The sequence below is a fragment of the Labeo rohita genome, unplaced genomic scaffold, assembly GCF_022985175.1.
Source record: "Labeo rohita strain BAU-BD-2019 unplaced genomic scaffold, IGBB_LRoh.1.0 scaffold_93, whole genome shotgun sequence".
Lineage (NCBI taxonomy): Eukaryota > Metazoa > Chordata > Actinopteri > Cypriniformes > Cyprinidae > Labeo > Labeo rohita.
In genome coordinates, this window is record NW_026129887.1 from 17,757 (window position 1) to 40,355 (window position 22,599).

The following is a 22,599-nucleotide window of genomic DNA, read 5'->3' on the forward strand; positions in this document are numbered from 1 at the left end:
TGTACATGGCTGTGTTGACGAGCAGTTTTGTGTTGCTGGGAATTTTATATAATTAATTAAAAACAAACATTGCCACATTGATGGCTCAGGATGATGTAATTGTTCAAATAACATATTGTTTCATTTTAAAATATAAAGAAATTGTAACCCTGAAGTGTTTTTCGAATGTAATATTTTTGTAAAGGCTAAGGACAGAAAAATGGAAATTTCCATAGAAGGACCCTAATAATATTATACTTATTAGTATTAAAATATTTGTTATTTTTGAAATTATAAAAATTACATCGAATAATTATATTACTATTGAAATAATTGTATTGTACTATAAATGAAAAAAAGTATTTAATTTAGTATTTTATTATTATTATTATTTTACAGAATAACAGTAAAATTACAATACTAAAATTTATGGCTTAATTTTATTGCTTTCAAACATTAAACCATACTGCTTATATTTTGGAGGGAGCTTCTCTGTTATTGATAGATTTTTAAACGATTCTCATTAAAAATTTGGTAAGCTAAACTGCATGGCTGCATAATTGGTCATTCCTGTTTGTTTTGAGTATATTTTTCAATATGAATGCAAGTAAGATTTACATTTTGATTCAGTTAACAATGGAATAGGAGAAGTATAGAAATGGCAAGGGAAACAGTCTGGGAAAGTGGAGAAGACTGACAAAATAATCAAGGGCATTATGGCTGATGAACACGAGAGTCAACAAATTTCTTCTTCATTGCCATGTGAAAGAAAAAGGAAATCTACTACAACAGGGGGATTACTTTTATCATGATTATTAATTATTATTACAACTTACTAGATCTGCTCTTAGTCCTTAGTGAGAATATAGTTGACCAACAAGTACACTATAAGTTGCACTAAAGGTGGGCTTTGGTGATTAGCTAGACTACTCCCCCCACATTAAGTTATTATTTCAAAATGTTTTTTTGTTTTGTTTTGTTGGTCTATATTATTCTGATGTTTTGATTTTGTTCTATAGTTCAGCTTTGGTCTCCAGTAACATGTATACGTACGTGTTACAGTGTTTTGTTGTGGGTTTGTCAGATGGAATGTTAGAAAGGGTTTTATTCATCTTATAAGAAAGGGTGAATCAGAGCGGAAGCAATGGGGTTTTAACATGTGGAAGAGACTGGATTAAGACACAGACGCAACAATAGCAAGGCAGCGCAACAACACATAAAAAAGAAACAAAGGAAAAATGTACATGAGCCTGCAGTGTCAATAGCTGTACGTGGTAACTAACTGTGCCCCAACGGCATGCTTAGCAATAAACTAAAAGTACCCTAAGTGTTGTGGGCCTCCACCCCGTCCACATGGGAGAACATGGCCTTTGTAGAATAGTGGACACGCTCCGACTGGTGTGCAAACCCCAACTTCACCACCTGAGTTGAGCTAACTCGACTCCTCCTGGGGTCCCAGGGTCCCTTTGTGTCGGGGCCTCAAAACGTGCACCAACAACTCAATGCAGTGCACGTAGTTGGACTCGGAGAACCCCACCTCGGCAGGCTATGCATTAGTTGTTTTTCTTTGTGTCTTATCTTCTGGTGCATCTTTGATGATGGCAACAGGGGTTATGCGCAACAGACGTCCATATTCTGCTAAACAGCTAAACAGGTCTCGTTGCTTCCGGTTCACGCGTTTTGCATATGCCTCGCTAAATATGAAGCTGTTTTACTCAAGATGCCTTCAAAGTAGACACTAAAGATGATCATATCCAATGTCCATCACATATGTAGATTGATATCTAAAAGTTTTTTATTTTTATTCTTTTCACTAACATTTATACATAAAAATCGAATAAAACATCAACAATAAAAACAGCTAGCTAGTTTAACTGATTACCTTAAAAGTCCATCATTAACACCATTATTTAATATGGCTATTAATATGTTCTCCGATAAGCGGAAGCAATGAGACCTGTTTTCCGGGTCTGGTCAGGTGACGTTCAACATATACTCTATTGTCGCTCTCACCGCATTTTTATATGCGATTTGCATAGATTAGTGACAACTGGCCAGTTTATTGAACTGGCGCTATCCTATAAGGTTTCAGGATTTCGGAAAAGGGGAGGAGTTCCCATAGCAAATGCTTTATAATGCGAGTAAACGCTTGATAGGGAACTGCTGATCTCCACCCAACAGACAAACATTGTGACATTGCTAAAAACATATTTTTTCTTTTCTATGTTTATATTTATTGTGTTTGTTATATAATTATTCATTATTCATTTACTAAATGATGTTACCCTGACTGGCTGCTTCATTTCCACTTTAATACTTTTTAAAAATGTGCATTTATTTGCATAAATAACAACAACATGAACATACATGACAACACCAGAATGACTAACTTGTGCCGTTGTGAGGTACTTACCAGTAACAGACTTTGGACGTGGTCAGCTCCAATTTTATCAATGTTGGACACCACTGGCCCATCCATCACAGCTTTAATACGAGCACCCTCTACAGATAGCCGAGGGATGATCAATGTCTTTATCACCTACATGGAAATTAAACCATTAAAGATTTACTCTCAGTGAATGATAAGCACACTGGAATGATACAAAACAGTTTCTGAAAAAGCTTGTAGTATTAATGCTTGTAGTAACAGTAGTAAGCAAATTCATTATTCATTAACTCCCAATCTTGAACTAGAAGATCCAGACCCTGACAGGTAGACTAAAGTTATCAGTTGGCCTTTATGTCACCATTAAACTGCACAGAGTAAGCTACCTTTTAATTTTGGACACCATGAAGTCCATTTTATTCATTCCCTAAATTCTGTATTTTCTGTTTTATTTATTAATGTTTATTTATTAATGTTCTTTTCCTGACGCATTCATAATAATTACTTCTGCCTTACTGCGCTGTGGCAAGTTTTATGTGTGCGCTTAAGTGTTGATTAAACGCTCTTTATTATGCATTATATGGTTTATTAATATAAACATGCAATTAGTTGACTAATCACTTAACATGAATGACTACTAGACAACCAGAAAAAACTTTATTTAAGGGCAGCCCTAATTACTATTATTGTTATTATTTTACCTGTTTTATGATTTAATACAAATGTATCATCAAAAATGGTGTCTAAAGAAATGACAGGCAATATGCAAGAGTTAAATTTAATACCTTTTAAGACCCTTTTAAAGAATCTTTCCATATATTTTAAGACCTCATCACCACTTAAAATTTTAACCAGTTACATCAGCGACACTTTAACTTACATTTACTATATATCGATTGTAGGATAGCACAACTAAACATTCTTCGTTTGTAATACTCCTTATCAATGCAACATAATTCAGAAGGGTGGGAATGAAGCACAACAGAATTGAGTGACTAACCCAATGCAAGGTTTATTAGAAAGAGAAACCAGAAACAAGAATTAGACCATCAAACAAAACAGTTGACAACTTATTGAACTTATTGAAGAGGAAATAGAACAACGAGTTCACGCAGTATACAGTCGAGTTTTAAAGTTTACATCCCCCTTTTAGAATCCTTAAAAATGTTAATTATTTTACCAAAATAACACTGATCATACAAAATGCATGTTATTGTTTATTTAGTACTGACCTGAATAAAATATTTCACATAAAAGATGTTTACATATAGTCCACAAGAGAAAGGGTCATCGGATGCAAAATTCACTTTTACATGTTGTTTGAACATAAATGTGTGTTGGCAGTGTGTCTACACAACCACCCTATAATGATAAAAATCCACCCAGTGGTTTTTATTTAATCCCTGTAATTAATGTCCCCTTTTTAAAATCAAGCCATTTTCAGTTTCTTGGCTATGTGACATGACACAGACCAAGGCCGCTCCCACGATAGTTGACTGACACTCCTGTCTTACCTTAGACCTGCCCTGATTAGCTAAGAACAGTCTGCCATTGTGTCGATGCCGGAGTAGGGGAAGACAAGAATCTCTCCTAAGCGAATGAGGTGTTCTGTTTTTGGATGTTTTAATGAACATAGCAGTCGTCATTTACTCCCGACATCTGAGCTGCTGAAGACGCAGAGCATTTAACGTTACTTTAGTTTTTGAAGGGAATACACCGATCCCCGATCTGTCTAAATGCGTCTAAGTTCGCCCAAATCATTCGTGATGCAGCTTCACCTACAGAAGAAGTGAGTATAAGGGTTTTTTTAATCTAAATGCAGCTAAAGTAAACATTATGGCTCAACACTCCACAGAACAGTGGGATGGGGTAAGTAGAGCTCATTAGCATTTAAAGGAACATGCAACAAAACTTGCTGTGAACAGAGCTGAGTTTGAGAAGGTAAAAATGATGTTTTTTACACTAGCATTGAGAAATTTTAACCAAAGCATGTTATAGACTTTTATTTAAGACCCTAAAGAATAGGGGTGTAACGGTACACAAACAAGACAGTTTAGTATGTACCTCGGTTTTGACATCACGGTTCAGTATGATTTCGGTGCAGCTGTTTCTTTAAATAAATTCTGTTATAATTAAAATTTTCTTAGTGACAAAAATCTACCTCAGCTTATGCTTTAAATTATAGAAAGCCTTTTTACATTATTCTAAGGCAGGGGTGGCGAACGTCGGTCCTGGAGAGCCACAGCCCTGCATAGTTTTGCTTCAACCCTAATCAAACGCACCTGAACAAGCTAATCGAGGTCTGAAGGGTTACTAGAAAGCAGCAGGCAGGTGAGTTTTAATTAGGGTTGGAGCTGAACTCTGCAGGGCTCGGCTCTCCAGGACCGGAGTTTGCCACCCCTGCACTAAGGTTACAATTAACAACAGAGCCCAAACTTAATTTTAATTTCTATTTATCTTTAAATATAATAATCAACACTCAAATTAAAATTTGTATGCAAACCTGTAAATTGCACATAATGCAGTTTTTAAATTAACCAAATAAATTATAAAATTTCTATTTGTTGAAATATATTCAATTATACAGTGGCTGTCATAACTTGTTTCATTACAGATTAATTTAATTATACATTAAATAAAAAAGACATCACTAACAGGTAAAGTTTAATATAATGAGTATATATAGTATATTTCTGATGTTTCTGAAGCGTCCCAGAAGCGAAAAACTCTACGAGAGTTTACTCTACGAGTCATTTATACAGCGATCATGCCACATCAAAGACTGTCAAAACGTCATTTATTGTTTGAATTTCCTGGGCAAAAAAAAAACGTTTGTTTGGTACACGTGTATTGAACTGCAAGACTTGTACCAAAAATTTTCGGTACGAATACATGTACCTTTACACCCCTACTAAAGAATCCAACTTGGGAAAATGGGCATCCAATGACAGCTTTAATACAGTGTCCTTACCTAAATGATCTACAGCTGTGTGTGTGTTTTTTTTTTTTTTTTTTTTTTAAGTGTTAAACTGCCCGCTGTTCTGGGAGGGGGGGTGGGGGGGAATCGGGTTACCCACGGGGAGCCGGAGGGTGAAAACTTTTGAACAGAATGGAGATTATTTTGCCTAAATATCATATTTTTTTATTTAGTACTGCCCTTCAGAGGCTATAGAAGATAGTTTTATGTTTCCCAGATCACAACCTAAGTTAAATTTACCCTGATCTTCACCACCCAGCTCTTAATGCATCGTGTTTCCTTCTGGAGCATCAGTGAGCATTTGAACCTTCTGTAATAGTTGCATATGAGTCCCTCAGTTGTCCTCAGTGTGAAAAGATGGATCTCAAAATCATACAGTCATTGTTGGAAAGGGTTCAATACACAAAATGCTGGAAAACCAAAGAATTTGTGGGACCTGAAGAATTTTTCTGAAGAACAGCAGGCAGTTTAACTGTTCAGGAAAAACTACTGTTCATGAACAACAATCACACAGATGTGGATCAGTCAGGTAAGAACACAGTATTAAGAATCAAGGGGATGTCATTTTTATAAATTCTATTATTTTCTCTTGTGGACTATATGTAAACATCTTTTATGTAAAATATATTATAATAAATAAACAATAACATGCATTTTGTATTATCCCTCTGATTCTGGTAAAATAATTAACATTTTTAATGATTCTGAAAGGGGGATGTAAAGTTTGGACCTTAACTGTATTCAAAAGACGTATTTGTGATATCAACTCTTATAACTGGCTGCAAACCATAGCTCTTTTTCACTTTCACTTGTAATGACAAACACCTGACTGGCCAGATAGTTCAACTGTGATTACAGAGTGTATGATCTGATGCACCAGAGCAAGTACTTCAAACACTGAGTGTTAGTACTGCATCTGATCAAGACTTGCTGCTCAACAGATCCTGAGCTCATTGACAAATATCTTATATTGTAAGATCTGCTCTCTTTATACAGAGTGTGCATGATCGTGAAATCGAAAGTTAACAGGGAGTGCTTTTTCAAAGGTGACTTAAATAACCTGCATATTGATAGTGGCTCCCTAATGCACGATAATTATATTCAATAGAATGGTTGCTGGAGCGGGCGGAAGCGGGACACACATGTTGTGGGAGCGGGCGGTAATGGTCAGAAATTTAGCATGAACGGGATGGAGCGGCATCAAGAAAACCCGTGCTATCACCCAGCGGTTGCAGTCAGTCAGTGAGCGCGATAACAGATGACGTCAAATCTAGCGGGATTTCCTAAAACAAACAAACAAACAAACAAACAAACCAACATAAAAAAAAAAAAACGAAACCCACGCAGAATACCATTATTCGCCTGCGCAATGATTAAATTCAGGCAAACTTTAGCATACAACCTCTTTGGACAAATATAGCTTACATAACGGAAAGATAATACAAAATTTAATACCTTGGAAAATGGCATTGAAGACTTTTTAATACTTTTTAAGGGCCTTAATTTTCTACAGATTTTTTTTTTTATCAACTTTTAATACTTTTTAGGAACCCACGGGTGCCCTGAAATTAGTAAATAAAGCTTTAACAATTTAATTAGTCTGGTAAATCAACAAATGACTTCGAACAAAACATTGCATTTTTATTTATTTATTTATTTATTTTTTTGTTAAATAAGATGTTGCACAACAGAACTGTCTAAATTAAAATGAAAAACGGTAGTTTTCCTTAAAGCTTGTGAAGTAGATGCTCAGAACAGTTCTAGAGATGAAGTTCATGTGCACTGTTCTCATATACTGAGATAGCAGACACTGAAAACACTATGAGCCTTGTGCAACACTGACATTTTCCTCTGACTGTTTCAGCAAAAAATTCAAAGCTTTGAGTGTGCCGAAAATAGCGCAATCTGGTGGTTAGTAAAAAATAAAGCAGCCAAAAGCCTGTAAAAGAAACACCGTGGGACAAACATTCACACATTCCACAGATCGACTCATGTTACATGCACAAATATAAGTCCGTTTGTTTGTTGAATTTCTGTCTCTGATAAATTAATTTACCCATTAAACCGTGGCATTAAATGCTAGTACGAATATCTATATGATGTAATAGAAGAATAATGTACACATTAAGTGCGTATGGCAAATATTTAATTTTCCTGAAATAATCTGTATATTACTTGTATGACTGGGTATTTTAAAATATAAATGAATAAGTAAGATCTGGGGGTTCGAACTGGGTAGAGAAAATGAGGCTTTGTGATTTCACATCACTAGTTAACAGTCATTCAAGATTTAGTGATCCAAACTTGCTAACGATGTGGGAGCTTCGAACAGCACATGTTGTCCCTGAGCACCGTAATGACATCTCTCATAAAGGTTTGCAACTGTACACAGTAAACAATGATCCGAAAAGGCTCTCGCTAATTAGCACACAAAATACCATTGGTATACTACTACTGCTGCCTCACCAGAAGTTGTACCCCATGTTCTTTTTTACAGTAGCGGCCCTCGGAAACAGGTGGATAGGCCCGATATGCCGATGGTTTTAAATGATTCAAAAATCGGCCGATAAATATCGGCAGCTGATACATCGGTGCATCGCTAAAAGAAAAGTTTCACACCTGTAATTTTACCCAGGTTTATGAAACCCTGTTCCGGAGTAGGGTTAGCACCACATTTGCGGTGTTAACTTGTTGTTGCTGAACGCTTGGCAACAGACAGCCAATCAGAAACTGAGCAGTATGGCTCATGTCACGTCAGTAACACAAAAAGCGTGTCGTGTAAACAGCAGCCGGTGAGAGAAAAGTAAGAAAAACGTGTGAACTGGAGTGATGAGGAGATGGTATTATTCTTACAGTTATGGTCAGAAAAGTCTGCTCAAGACAAATTGGAAGGCACGGTCAGAAATAACAGAGTATTTAAGAAACTGATGGACACATTAGCTGAGGCTGGGTATCATTTGACATTTTTTTTTAATAACTGGCAAAATGCAGGGAAAAGCCATGCAAACAGGTTGTCTGGTATTTGTCCAATCAGTGACAGTGACACCGCAAATATGCAAATAAGAACATTAACCTGGGGTTTAGAAATGTACATTGTGAAACGTCTATTAATGAATACCCAGGATTAACAGTTAACTAGTATGAGCAGTGTAAAACGTGATTACAGATAACCCAGGATTCCTTTTATCCGGTGTTTAGGATGACCCAGAGTTAACAATTTTAAGTGTGAAAAGCCCTAAAGACAGGCAGACGATGCAGGCTTGGTAGGCTGTTAGATTAATATATAACGAATAAAAATGCCCAAAGCTTATTATTGTTACCGACATAAATTTTAATTGCACTCTCGCCATGACTGGGTTTATTGATTTATTGATGCAATTTATTGATTCTTCCTAATTCTTCCTTTTCATCTTTTAAATGTTCCTTTCTAAAATAGCCTACTGCTTTCATAAAGTCTAGGAACGGTAAGATTCACCAATTTGCACCAGTGCATCAGCATAAAATGTAATGATATGACGCACTGATTTAAAAAAGTGTGCATCTGATACAAGTTGGCATTTGTATTGTGATATATCGTTAAAAAAAAAAAAAAAGGGCATTTATGTTTAAATCATTTATGTATAATTATTAGTAGATGTGCTATAATTTTATTATTTAGAAAACAACCAATAATTTGTAACCAATATTTTATATTAGGGATGCATCAGTACCACTTTTTCAATCAGTCATGGCCTGATGGTTAGAGAGTCGGGCTTGTAACCCAAAGGTCGCTGGTTTGATTCCCACACCAGCAGGAATTGAAGGTGGGGATTATGAATGAACAACACTCTTTCCACCTTCAATACCATGACTGAAGTGCCCTTGAGCAAGGCACTGAACCCCCAACTGCTCCCCGGGCACTGGAGCAATGGCTGCCCACTGCTCAGGGTGTGTGCGCGCGTGTGTGTTCACTTCTCACTGCTGTGTGTGTGCACTCGTGATGGGTTAAATGCAGAGGACCAGTTTCGAGTATGGGTCACCATACCTGACAATACATCGTCACTTTCACTTTTCAAGTACTTGCCCGATACCAATACTTTTATATTTTGTACTTGCCGATTCCGAGTACAGATACCGATATTTTTAAATTTACCAGTAAATTTGTAAAATATTGGGTACAGAAACTAAAATAATATGTATGATGTTAGTTGGTTAACTTCATTTATCAAATAGATGCAGTCAAACCAAAATTTATTCAGACAACTTCAACATGTCTCACATTATCACAGTTTATTTGCTTTAGAAAATGGTCATAAAATACGACAAGAACTCAGAGTTAAACTGTGTCAGAACAAATTCAGCTTGATAATGTTAGATAACTTTGATAGAAAGGTACGTAATGGATTACAATCAACCAGACATTATTCAGGTAACTGTTAGTATGACAATATTTACAAAACTATCAATACTTTGTTGTGTATTGCTGTGATTGCTGTGATCTGTGTTGTCAATACATGCTTTGATTTAGGCTCTAATCCAAAGCGACTCATATAATGCAGAAACACTCATGAGGCAAGCATAACGTGCAACGTGACCACGTACAGTATGTGTATTGGTGCAGAACGAGAGGGACGAGTACAGTACAGCCTAGCGCATTTCACATGGGCTGTTAGTTTCACTTTTGCCATCAAGTTGTGTAGCCTATGCTTAAGGTTGAAAATAAATTATGTTTATAGTGAATGCCCCCAGAAATTTTGTTTTATATTTACAAATTAGTTTTAATCCAAATGATGCGTGCGCTAAGCGAGCAAACATCAATAAAGATCACGCAACGGAAGTGTGCTCTCTCTCACCCTACCGTTAAGTAACTTGTGCATTGTTTTACTTACTTGTTTTTGACATATCCGACCGAACTACAAACTTTCCAGTGATGTTTGTGAGAAAGGCATATTCACTCGACAAGCTCACACATCTGTGCCGCCACACGCTCAATCCACTCTGCTTGCTTTGCTTATCAGCTCACGCGCATCAGCTGTACAGGCATCAATTCTTTTTAACATTATATTTACTGCATATACTTCATAGACTTCCTTAATCTCTAATGACTCGATTCTGCTGTCTGTTGTTCTGTTGTCAGTGTTTCTTCGTCTGAATATGTTCTCTCTCATCACCACTGCTGCTACGTGAATATGATGCATCACAACACTACGGAGATCGACGCATGTCCTGAGAGTCACATAGAATGTAAATTAACATGGCAGAGGTGGACCTGCATCTTCCACCAAATAATTACAATGAACCAAAAAAAATAAAGCAAACCATCTGTACTAGGAATGTGATTAGTGAATCCATACTCAGTAAGGCACAGAAAACACTCTATGGTTAGCCACTTTTTAGCAGCAGCCTGCTGCATTACAGTACATAAAATTTCACTTACAACATAAACAGATTAAGGAGAGATGACTGATCCTGACTGTAAATGATCTGCACATCCTGAACACCACTCACAAACATCTAGTAAAATGTGTGGTAAGTGCTACTGCTCAGTAGTATGCAGAGAGTATGTGTGATCATGAATCTCGAAAGTGAAAGTAAAAAGTGACCACGTATTTAAAAGTGATTTCAATGCCCGGCATATTAATAGCAGATCACAGATTCCTGCTATTTATATACAGTACAATTACCCAACGATATTTGCAAGATATTTTTTTCTCCCATATCAAATTTATTCCCTTTAGGGCTTCCATAGTACAAGTCATTTCCTTTTCGAATATGGTATTCGAATATTTCATTTTTTTAGTGTTTTATTTTGATTGATTCTGTTTTAAAATCATTACATATGATTTTTCCATTTTTATGAACGAATTAATTGTTAGCTTTTCATTAAACTCACAAACCCCCTGCAGGTCCTTTATGGGAAACCTTGGTGTAATGTAACGTTTAATGCACTTCATGTTGTTAATAACAGTGAATGGAATATATTTTCTTACTCTTTTATTTTTTATAGCAATATCAGGACTCAACAATAAGGAGTGTGAAAGATGCTTGGGACAGCTGACGAATCTGTCACTGGCCCGATCGGGCCACTGCTGCGTTGTCACGAAAGTTTATCATTTGGACGCATTTTTAAGCCTTGTTCATTTAAAATTTCAAGCGATCACAGAGAGACTCCTCTCTGACGGACAGATAGCCTACAGAATTATGTCAAAATACCCGTCTTGAAGAGGAACTTTGTAGTTTTAACAATGATAAACATATATTTAATTTATACAGTGGAGTACAGATGCATCGACCAATGTCTGTTCCGGGCTTGCACACGAACTGCAAGCAATCATTATTCAAAATGTCATGCGCATGGAAATATTATGAACTCTTTAAACATCCATTAACAAAGAGACTGTAATCCAAAGCGACTCATAGGCTGTAATCCAAAGCGACTCATATAATGCAGAAACACTCATGAGGCAAGCATAACGTGCAACGTGATCACGTACAGTATGTGTATTGGTGCAGAACGAGAGGGACAAGTACAGTACATAAGCAGGGCAGGGTGCTTTGTTTACAGCGGTAAACCAGAGAAACGCTGTATCATTATTCCATAAGCGCCGCCTGCTGGCAGAGACCGAATTTGCGCTCAGTTAGTCCGTCTGCTGTTTTTCCCCTAAAGCATCATTTAATTTGTAATAAAATAATTTTTGAACAAACAAATAATGTTTGAATTCTATATTTGTTAGGCTAGTAGGTTTTGCTGTGATATCAAAATTAGAATCGAGAATTGTACAGTTTAATTGATATGTAAAATTTTGATGTCACATAAGCTTATTTATTAAAATAAAAGATAACATGGGTCAAAAACAATGATAACAGCAACTACTTTGTTTTTTTGTGGCAGGGCCAGTGAAAATTTTGAAGTAAGAATTTGAACCACTTGCCCGACCGGGCCAGTAGAAAATCCTTAGCGTTGAGCCCTAAATATAGTACAAGATTATCCCATTTAATTCAATGTAATAAAAGAGTTCAAGAGGTCAAAAGTAATCTAAAAGTAATTAAAAATTAGTCTGACTATATTACCTAAAATGTGTAATGTAATGGATTACATTACTAAACTACAATTTTTGTCATGTAACTTGGAATCAGTAACAGACCATCTACCCAGCTCAGGTCAAGACCCTATGAAAAATGGCATGGAAATATTAAATTAAAAAGTTTATCTATAAAAGTGCTTCCACGGCATTAAGTACAGTTTTAGTTGACAGTAAAAGAAGGAGACTCACATCATGACCTAGTTCAGCAAGTCCAGCAATGCAGCCATAACGAGTCGTCCACTGAGTCTTATCATCCAACAATGCCTGACAATTGAAAAAAAGACATAAAACGATGACAGGCACTTCAAGCTTTTTAGACCACTTTCAGTGCTTTGCCTCACTTAGATAAAACTAATAATAGTTTTTTACCACACACTGGGCTTCATTCATGAAACTTCGGAGATGTGCAAATGCAAATGCAAATTTGGAGTAATTGCACGTTAAACAGACCTTCCTAAAAACTCTCCTCCGAATTCACAAACACTTCATAAACGTCCAATTTGACAATTAAACGTGTATGTAAATGAATTTTAATCATTCGTAAAGAGAGCGTTCGTGTACGCTCATTCACAATTAGCATAATCCCTGCCTATTAATTACAGCTACGCAAATAGCGTGTCCAGGAATGCAGTGGAATATTCTGGTCTACTTTCTCAAGTTTGGCTCCAGTATATTGCATAAATGCAAAAAATACTAATAGGCCATATGCCTAACAATAAATATTTAATAACATGTGTCCACCAAAGAGTTTTTAGCCAGCTGAAAAAATGTCAGGCACTCTTCTTATAACGACTAGCTGGTGGCGCTTGAAAATGCTTTGGTGTCACGCTTTGGTTGCTATGATTTGGAATATCCACGGCGGTAACGTATTACTAGTATGTAATTTTTAAGAATTTTACTAAACATAAAAAAGCAGTAACCAGTAATATTGACTTCTTTATTGTCATTGTACAAGGAGGATGGTTGGTCTGTATTTGTCCCGCCCCTCCTCTTTTTATGGCTGGGTAAATATTGACAGTGACGAGCGCTGCGTTTTACAGCTTTTTAAAAAAAAACAAAAAACAAAAGAGGGCAAGTGCAAATTAACTTGCAATTATTATGGTAGTGCATCAAAATTCAGTGTCGTGAGTTTGCAAAAAAGAACGCAGAACGTTTTATGCACCATTTACATGTGTTAGAGAGCAGGTGTACATTTCTTTCGTACCAACTAACATTTTGAAAATACGAAGATCTTCATGAATTCAAAAGTTTACGTCAGAACGGATTTACGAATGATTTACACAAAAATTTGTTTTGCTCATGTTTCATGAATGAGGCCTAATGACTCTAAATCTCAAGTCTGAGCACAGTGTCTAATACCTTAGTAAAGGTCTTGGTGATACGTGACTGGATGTTGTTGGTTGTTGTGCTGAACGTCTTGCAGCTTTGAGCCATCAGCCGGGCAGCAAAGTCTCGCAGAGCCCAGTGATTGTCCACGTCAGGCCTCAGACATAGCTGCTTACTGACAATACATGTCACCACTGCTGGGATCAACTCATGGAGCTAAAAGAGAGAGTGAATGTAGTTACATTAAGAAAAATATAATTTTCCTACAACTTTTGAGATTAAACAGTTTGTACTACAAAAAATAAATATAGCAAGTTTAAGAACTCAAAATGTTCTTCCCCAGTCAAAAAAAAAAAAGTATTGTAATCTCAAAAAACAGCTTGTTTTTTATGCAAAGTCAGTCTATCATAACACAGCATGTTACATAGAACTTTAAAAGGTACAGCAGAAAAACAAATCAAGAGTCTTAATTCTAAAGGTCAGAGTGAGAGTGAACATGATTTAAAAAAAAAAAAAAAACTAATCAAAAGGTAAAATCATACCTATTGTATAATCAAAAAGGTAAAATAAAATAGGCAACATTTTCATAAGAGATATAAATAAAGTGTATGTTATTATTAGTATGTAGTGTGTGAATAGCTCACATATTTCTCTAAATATAGAGTTGGATTGTCCATTAAAGCCTTCACCATCCTCATCAAGTATATCAGCAAAAGCCAGGTTATTCTGAACAACATTTACACGGACCTGAAAGAGAAAGAGGTAACACTTATTATTGTTACAACAATATAGAGGAACTAACAGTTTGATCAGGGTGCACCCTCAGTAGAAACCGTAATAATAGCATATTGGCCAAACTTCTAAACGTTTCCCTGGACCTAGAGTTCATATCAAAATCTCCTCTCCGGGCTACTGGAACAACTTGTTTAATGCCAAAATAAAGGAACTCAGAGACAGAATGTGAACCCTCTCTAAATTGTTGTTCAACTGAGTTAGTAACATCACCACATCTTATGCCACTACAATGTTCACATTTTTGAGTTCTCAATTCTCTTGATTCACCATAGAACAATCCACAGGGACAATGTATAGCACTGCATGAGTTACAAATGATGGTGCTTATTATTTTTTCCTGTTGGGTGTGAGAAATATTTCAACCTCCTAGTGTGGGCCTAATAACATCTGGCACTACCAAGGAACTACCATTAAAAACTAGCCTTTGGGCTAATTTGGATACATTTACATTCATGAATGTTGATTAAATGTACACTGTCCGAGATAAATAAATAAATAATAAAAAAAAAAAAAAAAAACAGTGGGTGTTGTTTGACACAACCATTAAGGAATTTTAACCAAAGTGTGTTACAGATATTTTATTAAGACCCTAAAGAATCATAACAACTTAAGGAAAATGGGCATCCAATGTCCCCTTTAAATACAAGGAGGTCTAAAAGATCTTCAGAATTTTTACAACTTTTTTGTTTTAGAGCATTTACAAATGTTAGGTGCAATAGGTGATTGTCTTCAGAAACATTTTTTGTTATGCTGGTTGAAAGTCTCTTCACAACCCGATAGCAATCATTAAGTTAAGTGATCTAAATGTATTTATATGTATTTATATATTATGTGGAAGAATAGGACCAAGAAATGTTCATTCAATCAAAATGTTCGGTCTGACCTGCCAGTCAACATATATATTTGCATACTTCTGCGCACGCTGTTCGTGCAGACAGCATACGTCCTCAACGCATTCAGGTACGTTATGCAAACAGAGCGAGAATGGCAGGCAAACAGCAACAACCTGATCTTCCTTCCTGGTATTGTAATACTTTTACTAACTGTACTATAAAGTGTTCTCACAGTTAATGACATATGATGTTTTAACGGCCACTACAGCATTTACGGTAGTTTTGTGGCACACTGATACAACTGCGCATGTGTGTCTGCACATTCTGGAAAGGTGAGGAGATGACTCGTTTTACCGACATCTGTCTCTCTTTATTTTATTAACTTTAGTTGGATGCACACTTATATCTTCTCATCTCCCATGCATTATTAGCATCACAAAGTTTTCCTAGCTGGGCTGATGAACATTTCAACTCAGTGTTACAATGTATTGTAGTAATGCTGTCTCTGGTCGTCAGGGGCCGGCTGCACCAGCTAGACGTAAAAAAGATGGGTGTAAGCCGTACGCTGGGCTTTGCAACGTCCAACTTTACAATAAATATTTACACCTGTTGCACCAGCTAAAACTACGACCAGGCGCAACTAGGCCCGGCATAGACGATGCACGGCTACGCAAACACATTCTCCCGCAGTGATAGCTGAGACAACACCCACGCTGCAATGGCTACAACTATTAATATAAAACTAAACTGCTCAAGATATCATAAGAAGTGAAGCCACGCAAAATAATTTCATTAACTAAATATTTCCTAACATGTCCACGTTTTTATATCTGAGGTCTCCCTATACATTCCCATGACATATTTCTTCAGACTAACACTAAAAATGGCGACAGGTTAATTAAATATATTGAATGTAATACAATGCTTCTCTCTAGAGTTATTTTTTTTCTAGCTATCGAGTTCATGTACAATGAACGTCTTTCCTGAGGTAAATGTGAATTTACGTGACAATTGTGCATTGCGGTCTACTGACGTCTTTCTGTGGCTGAAAAAACACATTTATAAATTGTAGTTTGTGATAGAATTGACAGAATTTGAGAGCTGATACTTTATTTCTGATAAAAAAGTAAGCACAAAACTTTCTGCGATTATTGGATGGCAGGAACGCTGCAAATGATGAGAGGAATTAAAGACGTTAAGTATTTCCAAGCATTACTGTCCAAGCAAGATGTTGAACAGAAATATTAAGGGAATACTTTAAGACAGTTATATACCGTTATCAGCATGGTAAAGTAGATTTGTCTCTCGTTGTCTCTGAGAGAATGTGTGCCATTAATGTAGTATTAGCCATAGTTTCTTTTTTACTTTCACTTTTATAACTCTTGCGCAAAATTTGTGCGTTGCTTGCATGTGTTGTTTGACCCCTCCCCCTATAATAATTGTTTATAGGCCATATTATCCTGCTTGAAAAAACAATAAACATTACAGTTGGACAGGAATTTGCAGGAAGGGTGGGACGTTTCACTTTCAGTGCTATCAGGCTAAAGTTACCTTTTCCAAGATTTATTCTCCAATTGCACCTTTAAATCTACAAATAATATGTTAAGGTTACTACTGCATCTGTCTGACAAAGAATGCAGTGATTGATTTATAGTTCATTTAGAGTTATTTTCAAAGATTTCAATGTACTTTCATTATACAAGAGCTACATTATAATTCTAACAAGTACATTTTTGTTAAAAACTAATCAAAATGAAAAATAATTGTTTTTAATTTCTGCACAGAGGAAATTTGGTGTTGTTTCTAAACAAAAGAAAATATATCTGTTTCAGCATTGGGTATCGACCAAAATGAGTTAAAAAATATCTGAATATCGGTTATCAGCAAAAATCCAATATCGTGCATCCCTACATTAATGACATGGCAGCAGCCAGCAAGTATATTAGGCTGCTGTCACTTTAAGACCTAATGCAAAAACACACCCAGAGAGTGCACACATACACTGTAGATGTAGGTTAGACCAGGGGTTCCCAACCACACTCCTGGTGGACCCCCAACACTGCACTGTTTTCCATGTCTCCTTAATCAAACACCAGATCATCAGCACATTAGTAGAGACTCCAAGGCTATGTCTACAATAATCCAGGAACATTTGACCACAAAGTTTTTAAAACACTCTCTGTCCACATTAGTGTTTTATCAGTATAAACACAGATGCCTATTGGTACAATATACCAACATTTTCATCGTTTTCAAAAGCCTCCATTTACACAGTCCAAACAATGCGAAAATGGCATTTTCAAATTTATCCACTCTGAAGAATGTTTTCTAAAAGCTCAGTTTTCCTTGACAAAAACATTGTGTCAGTGTGGGGAGAAGGCCAAAACGAAGAGAAAAAGATACATTTTTAAATGAAAAAGTATTAGTGTGGACAAGGCCCAAGACAAAGAAGAGATACAAAATGTGTAGTGTTGTGGGGGGGATGGGAACTCCAGGAACGTGGATGGGAACCAATGGGTTAGACAACTGCACAAGCACATTTACAGTTCACGATTTCACTGCATGATGTAATCTATAAAAACACATTTAGAATTCCCCCAAAATTCAAAATAAGGGGGTAAATATGCCCTGTATGACTTTTATATACCTTTTATATTTACATCATCTGATGTAGTTAATATCACACAAAGAGTACAGTTTTTCTCCAAATACCAGTATGATTGCAAATGTGATACTGATTTTACAAAACAGTCCAATAAACAAGTTAATATTAATAGACAAAAGTTCCTGTTTTTGCTCTGTTTTGTCAACTAAATTAGTTTCAAACAAAGCCACAGCAGAAATGCTGTGCGTCTCTGAGCAACACGGGAGACGTGTTTCATTACTGAATCAATCAGCCATTTGAACGAATCAGTTGAATGAATGACTCAATGACTACAGTAATTTGCCACCACCTACTGGTGATTTTAGGCTTATATTTAAAATATATTTTCCCCCTAAAATAATTTTAAATACACTATTGAACATTTTGTTCTTAAAACATCAAAATATTATTTATGCATTCATGTCCTGCATTAAACAGTCTGTGTAAAAGCATCTAAATGCCACTTCAGATGCAGATTCTGTGCCACCTCTGCATTGCAAACTATTATTTTTTTTACACCAATTTCAATTGATTGGTAACAGCCCTATAGTGTCTTACTATTTAAATGTATTTATTCAGTTTAAGAATGTGACAAAAGATGATGCATACATTTCATTAGGTTAGAAAAAATGGCCCTATACAGACAAAAATGTCTATAAACATATAGCAAAATCTGTAATGATAGACACTTCATACCGTGGTAATGTAATATAACGTCATAATGCCCAGTCCTACAGTCCTACTTCCCCCATGGTATCGAAAATAGTATCGAACAATCTATATTTTTAAAGTTATCCTATCAAAGTTAATTTCTTTTAAAAATATTTTGGTGGGTCTTGGGATAAATCATACTTGTCTAGGTGGATCCTGGAATAAAAAAAAGTTGGGAACCCCTGGACATTTTACACTGGCTAATAAAATTTTTAGCAGATATGAGTAGTCCATGAATGTACTCACGCCCTCAGAGATGAAGGTACTGAACCTTGGCAGCATCTGGTACAGTCCTGGGTCTGTGGCTATGCTCTGCAGTGCTTCCTGTTGGCAGAATTACAACAAACAAAATGAAAAAAAAAAGCACCATTAATATATTATGATGCTGCAAAACATGCAAAACAAAAGTGAATGTCACAGGGACAAACATTTTAAGGAAAAAATGCATTACACGATTTATGGCTATAAACTTACAGGATTCCTATCATGCTTTTTTACATTTTTAACTTCCTTTAATGCAAGTTTCTGTTTGTGCATGAAAAAAGATCTGAAAAGTTATAAGTACAAAGTCCAACTCCCTCAAACACACAAATCCAATATATATATATAATAAACCGAAAATATTTATACTCTTCATTTTAACATAGACGTCTTTAACGTTGTGTTTTGTGCCATCGCTTTGGAAAAGTGTCCGTCAAACGAACTAAGCGTTATATGGTTTTATCCGTTCATCAAGTCTGTTTCGCTGCTTGTTTGTGAAGCACGCACTTCAGACGATCAGTTCGTGATTTGATGTTTGCCGCGTCAGAGTCAGAGCGACTCTTTGATTGACAGTCAATGCGGTGAACATCATTTTTGCAGAGAGTGAAATTCAGTCTGTTGTTTTGGTTTTATGCAGGTTTTAGCATAGTTTCACAAGGCTTTAAAGTCAGACCATTCTGTTTTGGATTCAAATGTTGAAATGATACAGACAAATTGAAATTAAAAAATGCTCATGCTACATGTGTTTCATCTCTGTTTGTATTGTGATTAAAATTCAGTGGTTGGTTCTTTGTTTAGTTTTTGTAGTAGTACAACTGCAAAAACAGATTAATGGCCAGGAAAAAAAATATTTAGGGCTGATAAATTTTCTCAAATCACCAGCCATTGGCAGATGTGGCAAAACTAGTTTTAGGTCCTGCTTGCAAGTGTAGAAATTAGGACAAAAGTATTGTAATTTTCCTACAGAAGAATAAGGTAAAATAATATACCTGAAAAAGACAAATTTTATTTCATTTATTTTACTTACTAATTACTAACAAGTATTTATTTACTAATTTATTTTACAGTGCAATTATTTTACAATATATGGCTATTCCTGTCATAGGAATAATAATATACAATTATTATTATTATAATATTCTAATTTGTTTGGCTTCCAAATTGACCAGTGAGAGTGTACTTTACACTGAGACACTATCTCACAACTGACTGAGTTCCCTGTAAACTTTAAGAACAAGTCAATTCACCAGATTTCTTTCTTTGTTTAGTTTGTACACTGACCTGTTTTGGAGCTCTTAATTTTTAACTCTCAGAGTGCACCAGAGAGATGAATTTAACTTTAAAATGTACAAAATTTTATCCTGGGGGGGCATGCCCCCCCCACACCCTCCTAGTGGGACCGAGGTCCACCACCACAGTCTCACAAAATTCTGTGGGAAACACCATATATATATATAATATATAATATATATATATATATATATATCTTTAAATAAGGAGACTGAGCTGTTTTGTAAATTATCGCAACCAGGTAATAATGCATTTACATGACGAAGGCAAAGCTAGATAACAAACTGTAAGCTGTAGCAACTAATAGTAATCCTGCACAAAAATGGGAAAACTATTTAACCTTCTAATTCCACACTTAAATACTACATAGTTCAGAGTACAGAGTACAGAGTCTTGTAACATGTTTGAGCAATACACTTATAACATTTATAATGCATTTAAATACAATTCTCTGAGTTGCCTTTAGACAGATTTTAAAGAGGTTGCCAACTTTTACTAAACAGTGTCATTTGAAATGTGTCTGTGTTGTATTGTTGCCATCGAAGGCGAGACACGTAAAGGAAAAAAAAAAATCAATTGTGGGACCATATTCCGTCATAAATCGCATACCATTCATTCCTGAACTTTCTACTGTCCCTTACTGGAAATAAATTACTGGTTGATACAGCTCACAGCATGTGAATAGCCCTATAAGGATCTGCTGTTTCAATTCAAAAGCGTCATCGTGCTGAATTTTCACATTTAGTTTGAAAAGGCCTTTAAACTGAAAATTCTTCACAAAAGCTGAAACTTCATAAACACATTCTGACACTTACCTTAGACTATATTATATTACATCTTTTAAAAAGTGCATAATAGGACCCCTTTAATTCTGGACTCTGGGCACACACACATACCGCTCTTTTGGCTTCACAGGATCCCACACAAGCTTCTGTGATTTCTTTATAGTACAGCTGCTGCTCCACAGAGAGCTCATGTGTGCTACGTGGCTTCATCCGCATCTTCTCTTTTCCTGAAGCACCAGAGAGAAGTATGAGTAAAGTACAAAAATCAGTAGAATAAAAACAACTAAAACACCAGAGGCACCTTTGTTGAACTAGTTGAACTAATGTCTGACCTTTGACTTCGGCAGAGCTTGCACCCTGACCCTTGGCCTGAATAGAGCCTTCCTCTTCCTGTCCAGGTTTGACAGCTTTGAGTGGCTCTGTAGAATCTGTCTTCTGCTGCTCTTTAGGAACTGAGAGGAAGATTAAGAGTAAGGAAAGACAATAATATTGATGCATTGTGATTTGTGTATTGATTCTGAGATTTTCCAAATGCATTGTGATTCTTTCTGGAATCGATTCTGAGCTTAGTTTTTAACAGCACATGGTGCTCTAATCTAGTTTTTAACCACACACTCAAATACTCACAAAGATTGCTGAAGAGCGCATGTGCATTTGGCTGATTAATATAATTGAACACCCTTGTAATTCGCTTTAACCTTTTCGATCTTTATTAATGATTATTTTAGGTTCAAGTGTGTGTCAGCATCCCCTTGCCTTAAATAAGTGGCCAGCTGTGTGCAGAGCATGGTAAGATAAATGTGGTAGGAAAGTAAATGTGTATTCCAATTGCTCACTAAGTTGCAGGACATCAACAGTCCTTTGCCTCTGAGCAGTGGCCAACCATGTGCAAATACCAATTGGTTACTAGGTTTGGGTATTGTTTGAATTTTATCGATTCCGATTCCGATTCTTAATGATTCCTAGTTTCAATTCCAATATTATAAAAAATGTCAATAAAAAATTAGGTCAAACATTTTTATTCTGTATTTTTACAAAGCTTTCTGTTGGAGCTGAATAACATGAGCAAAAATCAGCAGCCTACAGAACACTTTTGTCTATGGCTTTAAAGGAGAACTCCACTTCCAGAACAACAATTTACAAATTATTTACTCACCCTCTTGTCATCCAAGATGTTCATGTCTTTCTGTCTTCAGTCGTGAAGAAATTATGGTTTTTGAGGAAAGCATTTCAGGATTTTTCTGCATATAATGGACTTCATTGGTGCCCCGAATTTGAACTTCCAAAATACAGTTTAAATGCAGCTTCAAAGGGCTCTAAACGATCCCAGCCAAGGAAGAAGGATCTTATCTAGTGAAACAAACGGTCTTTGTTTTTGAAAAATAAATATTTGTATACTTTTTAAGCACAAAATCTTGTGTAGCATAGGCTCTGGGATGCACTTCCATGGGTTGTTCTTGAACGATTTGTTCATTTTGAACAAATCTTTAATGTGACTCGGGAAGAACGAGTCGTCTCAGGAAGTGATTCATTCAGTCATCCTATTAG

At 36.0% G+C, this 22,599-nt stretch overlaps 1 protein-coding gene across 1 annotated transcript in view; it reads right to left on the bottom strand.

Moving 5' to 3' along the window:
• Positions 1–22,599, bottom strand: part of taf6 (TAF6 RNA polymerase II, TATA box binding protein (TBP)-associated factor) — a 38,883-nt gene that overhangs the window by 4,087 nt on the left and 12,197 nt on the right. Inside the window, 8 exon segments of the mRNA XM_051105196.1 lie at positions 2,393–2,518; positions 12,596–12,670; positions 13,766–13,948; positions 14,377–14,445; positions 14,447–14,479; positions 18,962–19,039; positions 21,163–21,278; positions 21,384–21,503. Coding sequence (XP_050961153.1) covers positions 2,393–2,518; positions 12,596–12,670; positions 13,766–13,948; positions 14,377–14,445; positions 14,447–14,479; positions 18,962–19,039; positions 21,163–21,278; positions 21,384–21,503 — 800 coding nt within the window.